The sequence below is a fragment of the Dermacentor albipictus genome, chromosome 1 (assembly GCF_038994185.2).
Source record: "Dermacentor albipictus isolate Rhodes 1998 colony chromosome 1, USDA_Dalb.pri_finalv2, whole genome shotgun sequence".
In the NCBI taxonomy this organism is placed as follows: Eukaryota; Metazoa; Arthropoda; class Arachnida; order Ixodida; family Ixodidae; genus Dermacentor; species Dermacentor albipictus.
Window position 1 is genome coordinate 276796313 of NC_091821.1, and position 18535 is coordinate 276814847.

The window sequence follows — 18535 nt, forward strand, 5'->3', positions numbered from 1 at the left end:
TTTGCTGTTAACCCGCAGGAAACAGTCACGCCTATGCTTATTTCATATGATTTACTACAAGAACGCAGCACTTCGGTCGGGATGGATTGATCCAGCACCATTAATCTCCTCACGTAGAGATCATACACATAAGGTGCATGTGCATCACTCTAATACACTTAACACATTCTGGATCATTTTTACCATAAACATGCTACGAATAGAACAGTCTGCCAGCATCTATTGTTAGTACAGTTGAACCCACTTACAAAGATACTGATTTTAACAATACAGTGAAAGCTCGTTAAACTGTAGTTGGCCGGAGCTCCGAAAAAGTACGCACTAAACGGTAGTACAGTCGCTGACTGATTTTCTGGACTCCAAAAATTCGGACATGCTCGATTATTCGGTCTGCTTCGCAGCACCGCCATTCTCCCAATAGACCATAATGTATAACAACTGCGGAAAGTTTGGACACCTTGCAACCCCTCGTCTGATTTTTCAGACACTCCTTGAGCCAACTCGATCGAGAGCACCATGCACCAACTCTGACCAATGCATGGTTCGACTTGCTGATCGCCATTTTTGTTTTGAACGGAGCCTCCTTGCTGCCCCACGAAGTGGCGCTACTGCAGATCCCCGCTCATCATCATCGTTTCTGCCTGGTTCGATAGAATGGCTCTACAGCAGTTCTGGTGTCAGCTTAGTGTAAGCCATGTCAAGACAATACAGCAGCTGACTTGTTGGGACAGGGACCTTTGTCAGGCTTGATTGCCTTTAGCCCCTGCCCCTGCAGTGAGCTTTGTATGCTGCTTACCGTAAATAAAAACACTTACTTACTTACTTACTTACTTTGCGCACGACGCTGCGAGTAGGCCACGTTTTTCGTTTGTGCGACTGGTGTCGGCATGGTGGTGCCTGCTTTGTGTGCTGTGTCGAGGTTCCGGTGATCCAACGCAGCATACTGAAACATTGCGTAAAGTGTCTAATGGTGCCGACAGTGCCCGCACAGACTGCGCTGGGAAATGCCGGCTATGCCGACAAGCGGGTGCCGGGAGGCCTAAGATTTGTCGCCTTCTGATGCGCTCCCTACTGACGTGGAAAATATCCTGCCGAGACCTGCACAGTGGTCGCAATGCGATTCCGGACACCGTCTCATTTGACAGTTTCACAGCTGCTGACACTGCTGTACCGACATGCGCAGACCTCGACGACAGTGAGATCATTCGTCAGGTTTCTGCTGCACCGCCGGACGATCACTCTGAATCGGAAGATGACGCACCATGTGCTACGCTGCCGTCGCATGAGGAGCGTGTACAAGCAGTGACTGTGCTTTACGACCCTCTCGGAGATTCAGGCTTATCTGATTGCGCGTAAACGGAGCAGTGTGCAATGGCGCATTCACGATTTCTTCAAGCCTACTGCCGAGCCCGAATAAGTGCATGGAAATAAAGGATCTCATTTTTTTTTATTAATCTTCTTTTTCAGACACTGATTATTCAGAGATTTCCGCAGTCCCCGTGAGGTCTGAATTAACGGTCGGCGGCTGTAATGCTTAAGGGAGGAGAAGGGTATCAGAAATAACTTTTTTGTTTCTTGACAGAAAGGGCTGAAATTTGGCACACACATTACCCATTGCAATAAAGAGTCAAATCTAAAATTTCTTTAGGATATCTTAATTAGTTTTCGTTTTATAAGAATTTTTAAGTTCCTTGCTTGTGGAAAGGCTGGCACAGTAACGAAACACAATAGGGAGCTGGGAATACTTTGCATGTTTGCCCAAATGTCTAATCTACATCAAGACAGTGTTTGATTTTTTTTTTGGTGCTCTAATAATTTTTTGCTCAACATGACATGCACATGACTGTGCTTCACTGCATGGAGTCATGTAGCTATTGTGAAATAATTAAATAATGGAAAGATAAAAAAACATTTCAAGACTGTCTTTAAGTACAGCACAGCTTGTGGATCGCAGCAAAACAAACAGGACCAAAATCGGTCCAGCCATTGTTGTGCTACGCTTTCCATAAGCGAGGTGATTGACAAAAAAAAAATGCAATTGACAAAACTGGCTGCAAAGTTTTAAAAGCACTGCAAGTTTATTAAAATGCGCCAGGGCTGTAATATATTGAATCATTGCTGTCAGGCATCTTCTTGCACCTTTGCCTCTTTGGTGGGCTTTGGATGCCCTTTTCAGGTGTTCTTTATCCTTTTCTCGAGCCCTCTGGAGTAGTGCATGACCACCATTTTCACTGCCAGATCGAGCCTAGTAACGCACTGTATACCCACAGAATGCTGTTGGCATCTTGGGCACAGAGTTTTAGCTATCAAAGAGTTCATCGAGGAAACATGCACAATAATGAACTCACAGTCACAAGGGGCCGAAATTTGTTTTTCACAGTCACAAGGCAGTCGCGAACGCTGCCTGCCTGCGCTTCTGCAGTCACCGCTGACACAAAACGCGGCTCGAGGCGCTTCTGAATCGGGCGATATTCGGGCGACGATTTGTCCGATGAGCCTTGAGTCACCATACTGTATGTAGCTCGTTGACTGTTGGGGCTCACTCGCAGGCTGCGTGTCCCTGTCGCACGATGCGTCGGAAACGGTACACAGTCTCTGCCGGCGACGGTGACCTTTGACCCGCGTCGCCTCCAACGACGACATCTCCGTTGCTGACTCGTGCGGCCATACGCACGCACAGGTGCGAGAGCCTCCGTTGGCACGTCTTCCGGTGGCTTGGTTATCAGTCTCGATGGCACAGGGCGATTGTCGGCTTTGCTGCTGGAATCGCACGGTGCAAGATAACGCTGCACGTTATCTGTGTGTTCAGTTGGGTGCTCCACTTCTCCTGCTGGCCGCCGTCTTTTTCTCGCCGTAGGAGGCTTGCGCTTCCGTTTTCCAAAGGCATGCTGCGTTTGAAATTTCTTTTCGAACGAGTGACGGTCTATCACTGACCTGGGAGCTTTCATAAATCCGATTTCTGCGAGTATCATACGAAGAAAGACGCCGGCGTGGTTCTCAAAGCAGACAACTGCGGTCCGCTGCGGTTGCCAGCTTGCCCGCTGCTGCAGCAGCAACCAATGGCGAGACGCCTTTCAGCACGGCAACCAATCCGAGGCCCGCTTTTATCGCAGGGCCAGTGTGACTGCCTCTAGGAGACCCGCGCTTTTTTGTGTTTGTTACAAGATGACGGCGACCGAAGAATTCAGAAACGGAATGGCGAAACTTCGAGCTTTCGAATGATACCAAGATGGCGTCGTTCAGGAGAGACGAGTTAGGGCTCCGCGAACTGCGGTGATTTTACGCGATTTAAAGCTGCTTACTCGCCCTACGCACTGATAAATTAATTTTTTTCGGGCACTTTTAGTGCGTTTTTAGCCAAACCATTATGATCAGGCATTGCAGATACCGAAACGCGTCGTTGCCAAAAATAGATCTTTTTTGCGATTTTCGGTATCTGATCCCCGCATCCCCCCGTAACCGAAATAGCATGAGATCGCCCACTTACCTGTCAAAAATGGAACTCACAGAGAGTGCGATGAAAGGGGAAAAAAAACATCAAGTATTTATTCACTTTGCGTGACAAAATTGTTATTTTTGTTTGATGGCGTCTTAGCAGCAACGACAGCAGCCTCAAACTTACTGAAGCTGCGAGCCAGCTTTTCAGCCAGCCCCGTCTTCTCAGCAAACACTTGCATGGCGGATTCCTCGTTGGTGTTACGTATTCTGCGTGCACGTACGCGGTAGTGCTGCAGAAGTCTTGGAGCGCCTTTTTCATTGCGGGGTGCTGTTCTCGTGGCGACCATTGCATTCATGAGGCTGGTGTAACACACAGCTTCTGCCATTGCCGGGCCTGAGTCACTCGTGTTGTCGCTTTCTGTGTCGTCCTCATCACTGTCGCTTGTTGACACTTCTGCAACAGACGCAACGGTGGCGAAAAGTCAAACCTCGTAGCCGACATCTCTTCGTGGACGCAGCAGCGCTGCCGAGCAACTTCTTTGCATTCCTTATGACACCCACCGTAGTCAACAGCAGATCCCTGTCGCGTGCCAGCGCCAACTTCTTCGTGTCACATTTGATAGCACGAACAATGTCTAAGTTTTCTTCTATGCTGAGCACCCGGCATCTTCTTTATCCGAGCTTCGGCATGACGTGAGTCGTTGATTGCACGGCACCACAACGCTCCCTGGCACGGCGCCGAAATGATGATGTTGATGTGGCTTCACGCTCAAACGCACAGGCTGCTTGGAGGCCGTTGTTCCAATTTCCGAGGCTTGTTGTTCGGCCAGGCCGCCGCCCCATGGAGGTGTCGCACCGCCATGCTTGCGTGTCGAAAAGTGGAAACGCTATGTGTTAACCGGTACATAGGCAATAAGCTGGTACGGTTTATGCGGATGCAAAACAGATTATGTTCAATGGCCGCTGAGTCGGGGATTTGACTTTACTACTTTTTAAACCAAACTACTTTTTAAGCCGGTAAGGTTTAACAAGGTTTTACTGTATGTCGGTTATCACAATGAGAAGCTGCTGCACTGTCAACTTTTGTGTGTTTTCCATGGTGAAATAACCCGCTTACTACCATGCCCCGATGCCGCATTATCGGTTATAACCATGAAGTCTGGCTGTTTGGTGTCCATGCGGAAAGGTAGTGAAATGCGAACACCTTGAAAAGAAAAAAGAAAACGAGAAATTTCAGCCGCTGCATGATGGCCCACTGCCCGAACAGCTGCTGCGGGCTCATTTTCCAGCTCTCTCCCGTCGCCTTTCCACCCCTCTGTAACACGAATGGGCCGCACCAACTGCGCTGCTCCCAGATTGCTTGCTGGATCCCCATTGAGTGCAGTTCTGTAAACAGCTTTAATCGCTTGCGTTCATCTTTGTTGGTTGCGTCAAAATCATTCCCGGCTGCTGTAGGGGTTGAGGGACGGACTCCGGGATGGAAACCTAAACTTGGGAGGTTTTACTTTACATTTTGTACAGAGAGGTGAGCGTCAATTAACAGTCGTACAGTCATTACGGGCCGGCAGCAACTCGGACGCTGCGGCCCGCGGCAAGAAGTTCGAGAGAGGTGAATCAGGGAATCGGGGAATGCTCTGGTCTCTCTCGGAAGGCTTCTTATAAACCCCTCGAGCACTGGAAGTCACGTCATGTTCGAACAATGGGAAATCCGCTTCGATGACGCCACTTTCAGCCAATGGTGGGCGCCCGTGCGATGGTGTCATACCCGGCGAAGAGAGTCGGCGCCTGGTCCTCCTCTCTTGATCACTTGATCCCGGTGCTGCGGCCCCTCAGCGGTAGCAATTGTCTTCTTCAAAGGCGATGAAGAGGTACGCTTGGGCCTTCCCGGCACGTCTGGCTGTCACGGCGCATTACCGCCGTCTTGGTTTGCACCCACTTTACTTTCAACAATGCCGTGCTATCCGCTCGCTTTCTGGAAGAGTCAAGCAGAGAATAGCTACCGGCGGCTTACAAACTTGTTGGCTCGTGAACTTGTTTGCACTTGTCTGGTGCTCCTCTGGAATGTGCTTTCCTGCTTCTGCATTCCTCAATTAGCTGTGCTGCGATTCGAAGTGGTTTGGGGAACTCGAAGTAGCCTCAGGAAACGGCGCCATATCTAACACTGCATGGTTTCTCAGCCTCTGACTCAACACCAAAACGGAAGATGCCTGATTCACCCGTTAGATTATCGGCGGTGTACGATGTTGCTGGCGAAAAAAAAAAAATGCGCACAGCTGTACGTTTGAAAACTAAGTGCTTCTAACCTATGAGGCAACCGTCGCGAACGTGCTTGCATCGGATAATGATGGTGACGACGGCAGCGATGACGAGGTAGGGCAGGCTGCCTCAACGTTGTCCTTACAAGAGGCTCGGCGGATGATTCGGTCCCTCTCTCCAGGGCTTCGTTGTTGTGAGGAAGCTTCCGTGGAGCCCCTGGATGCATTGGAAAAAGATGACGGCAAGCATTGTGTAAAGCATGCAAGTCTGACGGATGTAGGGTTTTCTCGTGCAAGTCGGTGAGAAGTACATGGCGAGATGCTTGTGGCCGTCTTGCCTCAGCGTTTCTCCCGGATTTTTCAAGCTGACAGGCCGCCGCGGCAACCTCTCACAATTTTTTAAAAGGTCCCTTTTGAGGCCACCAAAGTAATGCCTCGGCGGTGCTCGCATATCGCTCGCCACCTGTGACTCCTCTTTGCAGTTGTTATAGCAGTGCCATTCTTGAATGCCGACAGCCGCGGCTTGTTACACACTAATGGAGCACCCAGGAAGCAGTTAAACGAGTGAACACAATCAACAGCAGGGTGGAGGAAAGTTGTGGGGAGGGGCACTGGCCTGCCCATCATTATAGTTTTCTCACACCAGCTCTGCCATCCCCCTATTTTGATTTTTTCATGCAACCCGGTTATAACAATGGAATTTTCGTGTAACTTGAATATTGTTATAAGTGGGTTCGACTGTAGTGACAGGGCTGAACCAGTCGGGTAGGGCACAGGCCAACAATGAAATGAAGGCTTTAGTTGGAGCAATATTTAAAAAATTGTTTTTAGAATGAATTGATGCATCACAGTGATTGCATCGTAACCAGTAGAAACAAATGGCTATTACAGACTGTTTACTTTCAGGGGGTTGTGCTATCAGACACATGGGGAAACTACATACGGAGATAGAGGAAGAGCTGGACAAAGCACAGACCTAAAGTCCAGGGCTGCAGTGGCTGCTGCGCTAATTCATTTTGTTTTATTGTTAAATCTCGCTATAATAAAGTCGGTAAAATTGGCAATATGCTTTGTTATATTGAAATTTGACTTTCTGTGCTAATAAGTACAATCACTGATCGATTTTTCTTCCAAAGAAGGAGCCGGAAGATTTTCCGAAGTCTTGGATGACCGGAAAAAGCAAATTGGATTGAGAAAAATGTCATATTGTTGATGTTGAGGGTCAGTGATGAAGGGTTTGGTTTTATGCCCTGTCGACAGTATCCTCACATTAGCGGTATGAAGTAAAGCCAGCTACGCCTTTGCGTCCACTCTCCTCCTCGCAGCTGGTAGTGTGACCCGCAGTGAGACAATGCTCTCATGAAAAGCGCTGGCGGCAAGGAGTGAATGCTTCGTCTGCCTCTCACTTCAGTGCGTCTCCGCGATTACACAACCTTCGCTACTAAACATGCGGGAAGATAGTGGACATGATGCAATACCACTCTACGGATGTGTTCAGACATCAAGTGGGCATGCCGGCATCGGCATGCCCACTTTTTGCACATGCGGCAGATTACCTCTAAAATAGAGCACACAGGCTAGGTATCAGCCGCACTGGCCTGGCAGCCATGCGCAGCCACAGCTGCGCTTGAAGAGAAGATGCGACAACCTCCCCCCCCCCCCCCCCTCTTGAGCACTTGGTTTTCGAATGAATAGATTCAAATGGAAACGAATGGTTAAAATAAAAAAAATTTAAAATTTTAGGTTTTCTAAGATCCGTGTCCCCCCTTAAAACCTCTTTTGTCTACCTTGTACAGTTAGTTACCTATGCCTGTGTAGTTACCTATTTACCCAAATGCCGTTTAAACTGCATGTATCATAATAGCCACCTCAGGGCAAAATTTTATGGTGAATGAACTAGTTTAGCTTGAAGAGTCATTTATGACTGATGCTTCTATTTTTTGTATGGAAACTGTGCGACCTAAATGTGAGTGGTTTGACTGGCATGGTTCAACTTTGCTTGCACCTAATTTACTCCATTTCCTTTAGTTTCCACACTGCCAATGGCAGCTGCGGCTGTTACATCGGCCAACAGCACCATGACACCAACTCAGGTGGCGACAAGTGCCAGTGCCGCACCAGCATCACAGTCAAGTATTCTTGGTGTTGCAGAGAATCAGACCGACAAACCGCCCACCAGCACCATGCAAGGAGGTATGTGTCATGGTTTGTGAAGACTAGTGTCATGTAAGGACGGAGTCTTTGTAAGGATGCAAGTTCTTGTCCTTTTAGGACTGTAAAGTGTTATACATTGTGAAACATTATTACTATGTATTTGCCGAGGAATTATAGTTGAGCCCATGTTAACTTTCTTCTTTTTTAGCTAATAAAGGAGAAAGTTACCTGGGCTCAACTATAATTCCCCAGCAACTGCACAGTAATAATGTTTCACAATGTTCAAGGGGGGACATGGGGATGAAAGCTAACTTTTATTATTTACGAACCGATTTTAAGGAAATTTTCACAGGTGTTAATAATATCACATAAACAAAACTGTGAAAATATGGCTGCAATATCTGAAGTACTTTTTTGTTTACAAAATTTCTCTGCTTTCATTTTTGCAAAATGTCTGCACACCTGTATATTGATGCTAGGAGTTCAAGCAAACATTGGTAGCAGTCCTATATGTATCCTCGACACAGTGACATTCCTGTAATTTCTTTAGCCTAACAGAATTTTTTTATATTCTCATTCTTTGACAGCTACTTCAGTTGCAGGAAAATCTCGACTGTGAAAACAAAAGATAACAAATTATTCAAACAACTATTTTGAAAACAAAAAATGTCACTGTGTGCATTGGTGCACAATGAGTGTAACAAAACAAATGGTGTAAAAATATTCATAACAGTGGCTGAGATATTGGCTTTGCAAGTTGACCTTGGTGGTAGAAAAAAGTTTTAAGAAAAAGGTGTGCGTAATTTTGGGCCATGTTTATTTGACTAGAAACCACCGGCCTTGTAGGTGCAGGTATCAGGTTGATCTCTTGGCTTCTTGGATCTTTTATACTTGCTTTCATGTGCTTTTTGTGCCAAGGCATCTTTCTCAGCCGCTCGACTCACTTGAGTCCATCGCCACCGAGCATGCTCCTCCAGCCGCCGTAAACCCTATCTTCCGTTCGGTTTCCGGCACAGAACCAAGTGACGCGCGGACAGTGGCGGCGGTCATATTCAACATGTCCAACAAGATGAATTGTGACTCAAGATGCGACTGTATGGTGCGACTGTTGCTGATGCACGGTTCGTCTTCACGGCCGGCAGATGCATGCGCTTGGACCGCACTTTCATCGTTCATCTCGGTGACGACGGTGGCACAATCGGGGTATGTCGCGGAGCATTTACGGGGCATTGCAGGCCCGGAAGCATCGGAAAAGGCCGTTATTAGTTCAGTATCATCACCACTGGAACCGAAGGCTGCAACACTGCAGCCTCACTCGAATCATCACCACTGGAACTGCCTGGCAATGCGTCGACAGTCTCTCTTGCAAGCTTGCGCGCGGACACATCTCTGCTAGGACTACTTATCCTTCGGATGTTCGGCGGCTTGCGCTTGCGGCTGCCAAAGCAGTGCTTGGTCACGTATTTCGTCGTCCATGTCTGCCCAATCATGCTCGAAACCACAAAATGAAATAGAAAACTCAAATCCGAATAAAGCGATGAAGTGGCGGCATACCTCGAATATCCAACACGTAAACAAAGGGGCAGCAGCCAGCGCGTGAAGAAATGGGAGAAGCAGACGCGCAGCAGCTTGCTTCCAGACCTGGCCAATGGGACGGCTCATAAAACGCACGTGACGGAGCAAGCCAGCGGCCGCCGTGGCTGGGAATCGAGCAGGCGTCGTAGAGCTTAGCGGCGCAACACGCATGCATTTACCGCTAACAAACGGCGGATGCCACCACAATTCATCAACGCGACACGACTAAACAAACGGCCGTGCACTAAAAACAGGCATATGACTATTCCGCTTTCAAGATATTACACGCGAATGCGAAAGTATGAGACTTACTTGACTCGGCCGCGCACTGCAGTTATCCATGCTTGTCGTCTGTCCTTCTCGTACCACTTCCCAGGAAATCTGTAGAACTTCACGGGCGGCGTAGGACCTTTCGTGTTTTCGAGGCTGCTGTGGCAATCGACAACACATCAGTATTGCCTGCCACCTTTCCTGGCTGATGAGGTCGCACTCGGCATCGCAAAAACCACGCGCACGAGCGCTCCCGCTGTACAGAACACGGGCGCGCGCCAGCGCAGCGACAACCCTCGAAACTTCCATCGGTCCGCTAGGGGAGCATTCGGCGCTGGTGCCGCGCGGGCAAACTCTAGGTTGCCTCGTCTATAGTGACCGTACGACCCTCCGAGATTCAGGCTTATTTGATTGCGCGTAAGCGGAACAGCGTGCAACGGCGCATTCACGATTTCTTCAAGCCTACTCCGAGCCCGAATAGGTGCATGGAAATAAAGGATTTCTTTTTTTTTTCTTAATCTGCTTTTTCGGACACCTGTTTATTCGGACATTTCCGCAGTCTCAGTGAGGTCCGAATAAACGGTCGGCGACTGTATATGTACTGTTTATTTATGAATAACAACAATAAAAAAGGAAATGAACTTATAAAAATTTGAAATTTGGTGCATTGTTATTTACATAGGAAACTTAGGCTTAGAAAATGCACACGGAAACATAGGCTTAGAAAATGCCCACGCGGGAATATTTCACGAGTCTCAAATGTTCCAGCTCTTACGCTGATATTTACGTCCATAGCGTAATCGAACTGCGTAGGTGTGCGCCCTCCAGAAAACTGTATTGTTGTGTGCCCATCAAAAAAGCAAAACGTGTGACAAACTTCCGTTAATCTTATTGCTAACCAGACGCAATTAGTTTTCTTGAGTATCCAAAAAAAAAAGAAAGGGGAATGCATGCACGGCGGCATCCTTTGTATGCGCACCCCTGTGAGCAATAAACGAGCGAGTAACAGGCGGTTGCCTTTTGAGTGATTAGTAACGAGATAGCCATCGATTTTTTGAGTGCAAGAAGCCGGAACCGCCTGTGGAACAAAACCCTAACTAACCGCTGCCCGCATGCACGCTTGAATGCGCAAGCGGTAGTATAGACCCGCCGGAGCAAACTAACTAGCTCTAAAACAAACCATGCAACGAAAACCAAGACAAGGAGGCGCGAGAAAAAAATTCAATGTATTCCCACATATCTGCAGAACATGCCAGGAAAGAAAAAGTGAGGAAATTGGTGAGCTTATTAAACGTGCAGACGGCGCGATAAATATACGCCATCGTCCATTTGGACTCGTTCGCGGCACCGTATATTTACGTCATTGACCCTGTAAGGGTTAATGGTTTTGGCTTTGTGCTGCTAAAGCACGAGCCTGCGGGATCAAATCCCGGCCACAGCAGCCACATTTTGTTGGAGGCGAAATGCAAAAACACTCTTGTACCGTGTATTGGGTGTACATTAAAGAACCCCACATGGTCGAAATTAATCCAGAGTTCCCCACTACGATTTGGATTGTGGTTGTGGCATGTAAATAATTAAATTATAAAGAACTTTTGAAGAAAAAATTCGCAATAACAAAATGTTTGCAAAAGTGTGACTTTGGTGTTTGTCATTGTGTAAATAAGACTAATCAAGTTGTCCATGTGCAGATGTACTGTCAATACTTGAAACGATAGTTGTCGTTGGGGAGAGATTCAGAAATTCTCCCATATTTGGTTTCTCCGAACTTGGCGGGTTTGTAGTCCAAGTCGTCGTTATCATTGCAGGACAGACTACTGCTGTCACTGTCACCTAGGGAACCAGTAGTGCCATCTACTGAATTTCTTGTGTTTTAAGATGGGTTGTGCATGGCATTTCTTTTTCATGATTCTTACTTCATCCTTCCTGCATGCGTTCCCTCACAATTTGTTCTCTTTTTAATTGTTGATATGCCTTCACTGTTCGAACAGAAACTAGCCGTCACCTGCATCCCTGTCAAATTTTACAAATTTATTTTAAATGCCTGATTTTTAGATACTGATCGCAATTTTCGTATTGGCACCAATAATGGTTTTCAGTACTGATTCCGAAAGAATACAGACACAATCGTCAAAAAATTTTTCAGAGCCTGATTTTTTGGACTCCCTGATTACTTGGAAGGAGCAGCACCACCCGCTGAAAGAACCAATGCACAATAGCAACCCATATTTTGGCCACCGTTACATAAATATTTCATGAATATTTTAATTAGTGGTCAGCAGCATGACCAATAAAAGGAAGTTTTTGTATTTTTTAAGCTAATTTTAGCATTTTTGACAATAGTAGTTTTTAAAATATAAAGTTGGCAGATCTGGGGCCGTATTCTGAAACGTTCGCCTTCCGTTAAAGTTTCGCCGCCGCGAAAGTCACGTTCAATAAACCAAGCAACTGCTTACTCGTGACGTCAGTGTGCACTACCAACGTGCGCTCTCCTACGCTTCACATCTCATAAAAGATCGTGCCCGGCGTGTGCAGAGCGGCTCGGGTGTGTTGTTTTCGAGTGTAGTAGCCGCAGTACGGGTTCTGCGCACTGACTACGTTTGGTTACGGCCACTTTAGGTAAAATAAATTGAATAAAGAAGTGTGAAATATTTTATTTTATATGAATCAACAAATATCACCACTAAACAACTGCGTCTAAGACGCCACCAAAAGGCTGCTATAAACTACCACCTATTTTATCTCTACTACACTCCACCACCAACCGAATGCCAAGAGATGCCAAAAGACATGTTCGTTTATTCAATATATGTCGAGAGCACCCACCGACACCATGACATTAAAATGACGTTGGCCAGAACTACTAGATGGCGCTGTTCATTTTCCAGTTTTGCTAAAATGGCCAATCTGCGCGCGCTGTTTGTTGGCGGAGGCGTGGCCAGGGCAATAGTTTCGCGGAAGGTGAACGTTTCAGAATACAGGCCCTGTACCTGTAATATTAGTAGTCCTGATGCTATATATTGTATGAGCTCAATAACACCGACTATTCAGATTTTAGTCTGCCTGAAAGTCCTACAAAAAGGTCATTCCTTTCTGCTTTGCCTTTTCTATTTGCCAACCCACCTGGTAAACTTGGAACATGTGCTGCCATACAGAAGACAAGACTGGCCATGTGTGGCATAGTCTGCAAGATCAGCACCAGCTGATCATACTCTCATTCTGCCCGTTCCTACGCGCTATAAACCAAAGAATAGTTGTGTGACATGGCCTTGGGAGATTAAAAACGCATGTCTGATCTCGGAAACTTTGTGATTGGTGATTGTGGTCTATTTTCAGTGGGGTGGCAGATGCTACAGAGCTTGTCCAGTAAGTGTAAGTGGCACTAGAAAGGCCTTGCACTTCATGGCAGTTGAGCAACTGACATTCGCTATCTAAATTGCTTTATTGCTCACCACCATGGCAAAAAAGAAAATTGAATTTTTTTCTGTTGTCATTTGCTGTAGCTTGTCCAGGGTGCCTACCAACCGGGAAAACAGAATTCTCAGGGAATTTGAATAGTCTGGAAAAACTCAGGGAATTTGTGCTTTTATAAGGGAAAATTAGCTTTAACTTTATTGAAAGGGAACGAAAGTCGTGTTAATGCTGGCTCCAGTAATAGAGGAATTGCAACGTATCGTCATTGACGTCGTGTCATCGGCACGAGGTATTGCCAGAGTAGTTAACGACCGACTTTTCGAACATGCCTGATAATTCTCACGGCTTCGCGGCACCACCCTGTACTCCATATAGTCAATGTATATTGCCATGACTGCAGGTCTCAAGTGGCATTAATCAAAGTCACCACCGCTGCCATTTTGATTATCTCCCCGCCTCGAACTGGCACTCTCGCACGCAGGTCTGCTGGCAGCCGTAGCCATCACCGCGGCAACGTTAGGCCTAGCTGCTTCTACATTCGCTATTAAGCTTCTTGCCGTGTGGTGCCGTTTTTCATTGAAGGAATTTGCCGTTGTCAGCAATGGCACCGACTCCACCTTTGAAATCCTCGCGATTGGCTTCGAAGCTTGCAGAGCACAACGCGTTGCGTAATGCGTTTTCGAAAGTTAGCTTTGCCTTAGTACAGCAGTGTTACGTGGTGAAGCATAACAAGCATGGGAAGGGGCGATTGTCACGGAGCACAGTATGTATTGGCGTTTACCCCCTTCTCCTGTCACAGTACGAGCACCGATATGCCTAATGAGTGTAGTGGCAGGGCTTAAGAGCTTTTTCGCATGTGCCTGTGGCAATTTTAGCCCTTAAGGGCAGTTAAAGACATGCATTTATTTTTTTCGGACTGCCTGATTTTTCGGATGTTTTTGCGGCCCCTAGGGAGTCCGAAGAATCAGACGTTGACTGTACAACTGACCAAGATGATGCTTCAAATGATCCATGGGTTGAACACGTGGCAGAAGGAGGATGAGAACAGAAAGGACCAACGCACCGAGGAATTAACGGGAAAGGAAGCGTGCCACCGCCTCTTTGAAGGAGCTTGAGCTCAAAAAACAGTGTTGGCTGACGCCGAGATGTAGGTGTCCCTCATTGAAACCAAATTAAACTCCTTAAAGTAGTGAAACCCAACACTGATATGTTGTGTACGGGCAAAGAGTATGTTAGGACAGTTGAGGTTGAATTTCCAGCTGCAGAGAGATAATCTTAGTCGTGACAAAGTTCAGGCCTCATACCGATATGCTTGCTATGATGATAGTTGATAGAAATAGCTCACATTCAAAAATGTTTACTTATGTAGGCATCTCCTTTTCATTAGTACTTGAAAATGTTTGAAAAAATTTAAAATGGGTTTTGCCATTTTTTTCGCTGTGCCCTCTGTTTTCTTTTTAAATAAGATAGATGTTACTCCTTACTATTAAAACTGGATTTAGTCATTTTTTTTGTTTCAACGTGCTTACTAAAGAGTGACAGCACTGAGCAGCATGGTGTCAGCCTGCCTTGACATAAAACAAAGTTCTGGCTCATTCAGGGAATTTTGCAAAGGTGCTCAGGGAAAACCTGGAAAACTCTGGGAATTTGGAAATGTCAACTTGGTAGACACTGTTGTTCGCAACACACAAACAGGTTTCTTCATTTGAGTTGTGCATTTTTGCCTGAGATTTTTGGGATATAAGCATGAAACGAATGCACCTTGCCTGTATGACAGTGATCATGCTCTTATGAGTCTTGTTTGGTATTCTCGTGGGTGTCTGCAGGGGAGCCCACTACGACAGCCACAGCTACCACTACAACTCTGACTCCCTCTGGGGCAGTAGCAGCAGGTGGCAGCAGTGATACACCTGCACAAAATCAGCACCAACAGCAGCCATCCACACAACAGCCATCGACTACGCAGCAGCAGCAGCAGCAGACGCAGCAGCAGCAGCAGCAGACGCAGCAGCAGCAGCAGCAGACGCAGCAGCAGCAGCACCAGCACCAGCAGCACCAGCAGCAGCAGCAGCAGCAGCAGCAGCAACCCACACAGCAAGAGCCTCCCAAAGGGGTGCCGCCTCCGAACCCTGGCTCTCTGTCGGCACTGGTTCAGCCACCTTTGGCTGTGCCTGCTCCAGCATTTGGCTTGCCACCCCCATTTGGGCTGCCCCCACCACCATTCGGATTGCCCCCTGGTGAGACCTGTCGGAGGCTTGCAATGCTTTAGCTCACATCAAAGGTGAAGTGGCAGCTACGGTGTTGCAATTTATTATTTCAGCTTAAAAAAACAGCCAGCAGAGCACGCAATAAGATGAAGATGCAGGTAAAAAGGTTTCTTGCATTGTTTGAAACAGGCATGGTGTTCTTTGAGGCACTAATTTGATCTGTCACTCATCTCTGATGTACAAAATGATTTGCGATGGTGCTTGGTGTGAGTCAAAAACTTCCTCTTGCCTCCCTTCCACCCATTCCTCTCCACACCCATTTATTTAGGTGGCTGTCGACTCCATATTATAATATAAGCAGGTTGCGAACGTAGTTCCCGCGCCTACTAGGGCACCCCTCGCGGCGGCGAGCGCAGACCCGGCAGAATACGACCGGCCCGCTTGCGTTTGGAAAGCCTGTCTGTGCACTGTTTTGCACGTAGCTGTTGCCTTTTCTGAGCAATGCTGAAGAGCAACCCAAGCTGTTGTGTAGTGGGCTGCAACAGCACGTACACCAACTCACGAGGAACAAAGTTTTACAGGTTTCCAAGCTGACCGTGTGAAGCAGAACGGCGTCAACACTGGATCGCGCTCCGACGGTGTAAGCTGTTTTATGTTCCGGCGTTATGCCAAGTACGTTAACGCTGAATTCGTTGCTTTTACAGCAATGATGGCAGCAACGGGACACCTGCAGTGCATACCAGGATATGCAGCAAACAAAGTAGTTTGTTTCCTCGCTGTATCGCAGTAAAGCTGTGGAACTCTTTCCCGATCCTCTCCCATTCAAACAGCGCTAGGGCTTGCTGAGAGCTACGAGGAGGGGTTGTAGCTGGCTCAGCTGGCATGCACCCTTCTGCACCCAGCATATCCATTAAGGGGCAGTTGAGATCACCAAAATATTTGACGACGTGGTTTATTGGAACCTCCTTTGCATGCACTGAAAAATTGCAACATAAAAGTATCGAACTTCCAGTAACTTGGGTGAAAACATTTTCCCAGCGTAGTCTAACACAAGTGGTAAGTTCCTCGCCTTTTTTTTTGTATGTGTTTGTGGAGAGCAGCGTTAGAATACCTCGTGTAGGTCATACGAGTCGTTCGTATGCCCCGCTTTCTTGGATGAGATGTTTTGGACTCGCATTTTCCGTCCTGTATGTACAGGGAAACTACCTCGACGTGCTTGCACTTCCCTGCGATGCCAGCATGCCAATGCAGCTCCCCGCTAGGATTTGTCTGTTGTCGCTGATCTTCAAGAATCAACGTCACATATAATTTCATGCGTCCACATTGTAGATAACGAAGAAACTTACGCTGAGCTTCATGCATGTTGCCGGTGCGTTATTTTTCGTTTGCGCAATACACTTAGCAGTCACTTCTGATGAGTGCGAGTTCAACACTTCCTTCACGTCGTAGATGTGCCCTACTTCACGTAGACGACTTCCTTTCTCTAAACTATTTTCGCAAAAAAAAGCTGTCAAGGTCTTGTAATTCCCGAAACCCGGTTAAAATGAATATCGGCACGCTGTTTCGCGCCTTCGCTACTGTTTTACAGGACGCCAAACACGCAGTGCGAACTGCTGACGGCGTGAGTAATCCTACCGCATTTGCGCAACTATTCGTCAGATGGCGCTAGGGGTCAGAAAGACAGGGTGCCGCCTAGCACTTGCAACGTGCCTATGAGGTCTTGATTCAAACTTCTGTAGCATATTTACTAGCGTAATGAACCCACTTTTTTTTTTTTCGGAAAAGTTGATGCGGGAAGAAAAGTTGAAGTTTTTAGTAGTCTAGATTTCATATCCTATGTAGGTAACAATAAAATCGTGATCACGTTACCTTTATAGTAAAAACACATGCGCACTGTGAATAAAAAATTCAATAGCCTGCTGTCGATGGTTGGAAATTCGTATTTAGGCCGCTTTTTGAGCGCTCTCTGACAGCTAGCGCCATTTATTGGTGCTAGCTGTTCAAAAGCTGATCAGTCAGTTTCAGTTTTTAGTTGGTCAGTTTTTTTATTTTTCAAGCGCTCTTCCAAACAAGGGGTGTGGTCGGCATTGTGCAGCACTCATGCATAGAAACGTCGCATTTCTACCGATTCTAATGCATCTGGATAGAATTTTTGGATTTCAGAAGCAGCAATGACGCAGAAGACAACTTCAGTGCATCAGATTTCAGAATGGAGTTCCGCTTTCTTCATCGAACCATTTCAAAGCTGTCGTGCGCTGATGTAAAGATATACTGGGCATTCTAAAGGTCACAGTTCTTATCTTCTTTCATTCATTCATTCAATTTTTGTTGGTAAATCGCAACAGCTGGTTACAAACTGTCTGGACCGACAGCCTACATTGGCTAGTGGTCAGTCCAGTGAAGAATACCGTATTTACATGATTGTAAGTCGACCACTTTTCTAAAATTTGAAAATCTGAAGTAGGGGTGGGGGGGTCAACCTACAATCGAAACCAAAACATGGCACTGCCAAAGAAACGAGACCAGTGGGAGCTACAACGTAGTTAAAATTTTATGCTTGCTCAATGGCCTTACCCGTAACTTTTCGCTATCCCGCATGTTTGTTCGCTTTTCGGAAGGGTTTTTCAACATTTTTAAAAGTTTTATAGTGCACAGAACACTCATAGGGGTGGTGGGGGGGTGTCGATAGTCGATGGAAGTGCTGTGTTCGATTCGCGGTGCCACCCTCAGAACGGCGGCACTTGCGGGGAGTATCGGTAGTTCATGGAAGAGCAGACACCGCTCGCAGCTTTCTCATAGGTGTTCTGAGGGTTTCTCTTTCCCTGTTGTGTAGGCATTGGTTTGACGCGTTCCACTTAACTGCTGGCTACGCGCTACTTCTATGCTTCCTCAGTCGTCAGGAGTGCTCCAGGCCCACTAATCATTCAGCACTCAGTAGAGAGCTTTAGTTAAGGGGACGCAAGGCGTTGGGGCCTCTAGCGCTTAGGTGCGTTTGCGTATGCAAGCAAGAACACGTTATAGGTTAGCGGCCCCAAACGCAAGCCGCAGTGAGGTTGCATGTGCTCGCAGCCCCATACAGGTCTGATCTTTGCTGCGTTATCATTTTTTAAAACATGAAATCAAGCATATGAAGTAAAGCACATAAAGCTATTCTTATTAAAAGCAGTTAATAGAGAGGTTTAGCGTGTCCAGTATTTGGGTAAACGCAAGCGGGGGGTGTTG

General features: G+C 46.9%; 1 protein-coding gene across 2 annotated transcripts in view; it reads left to right on the forward strand.

Moving 5' to 3' along the window:
• The window catches only part of LOC139054394 (transcription elongation regulator 1), a 317005-nt gene that overhangs the window by 105941 nt on the left and 192529 nt on the right, over positions 1–18535 (forward strand). For both annotated transcript variants that reach the window (XM_070531327.1, XM_070531328.1), the window contains exons 5-6: positions 7722–7886; positions 14933–15343. In XM_070531327.1, coding sequence (XP_070387428.1) covers positions 7722–7886; positions 14933–15343 — 576 coding nt within the window. The remainder of the gene's footprint in view (positions 1–7721; positions 7887–14932; positions 15344–18535) is intronic.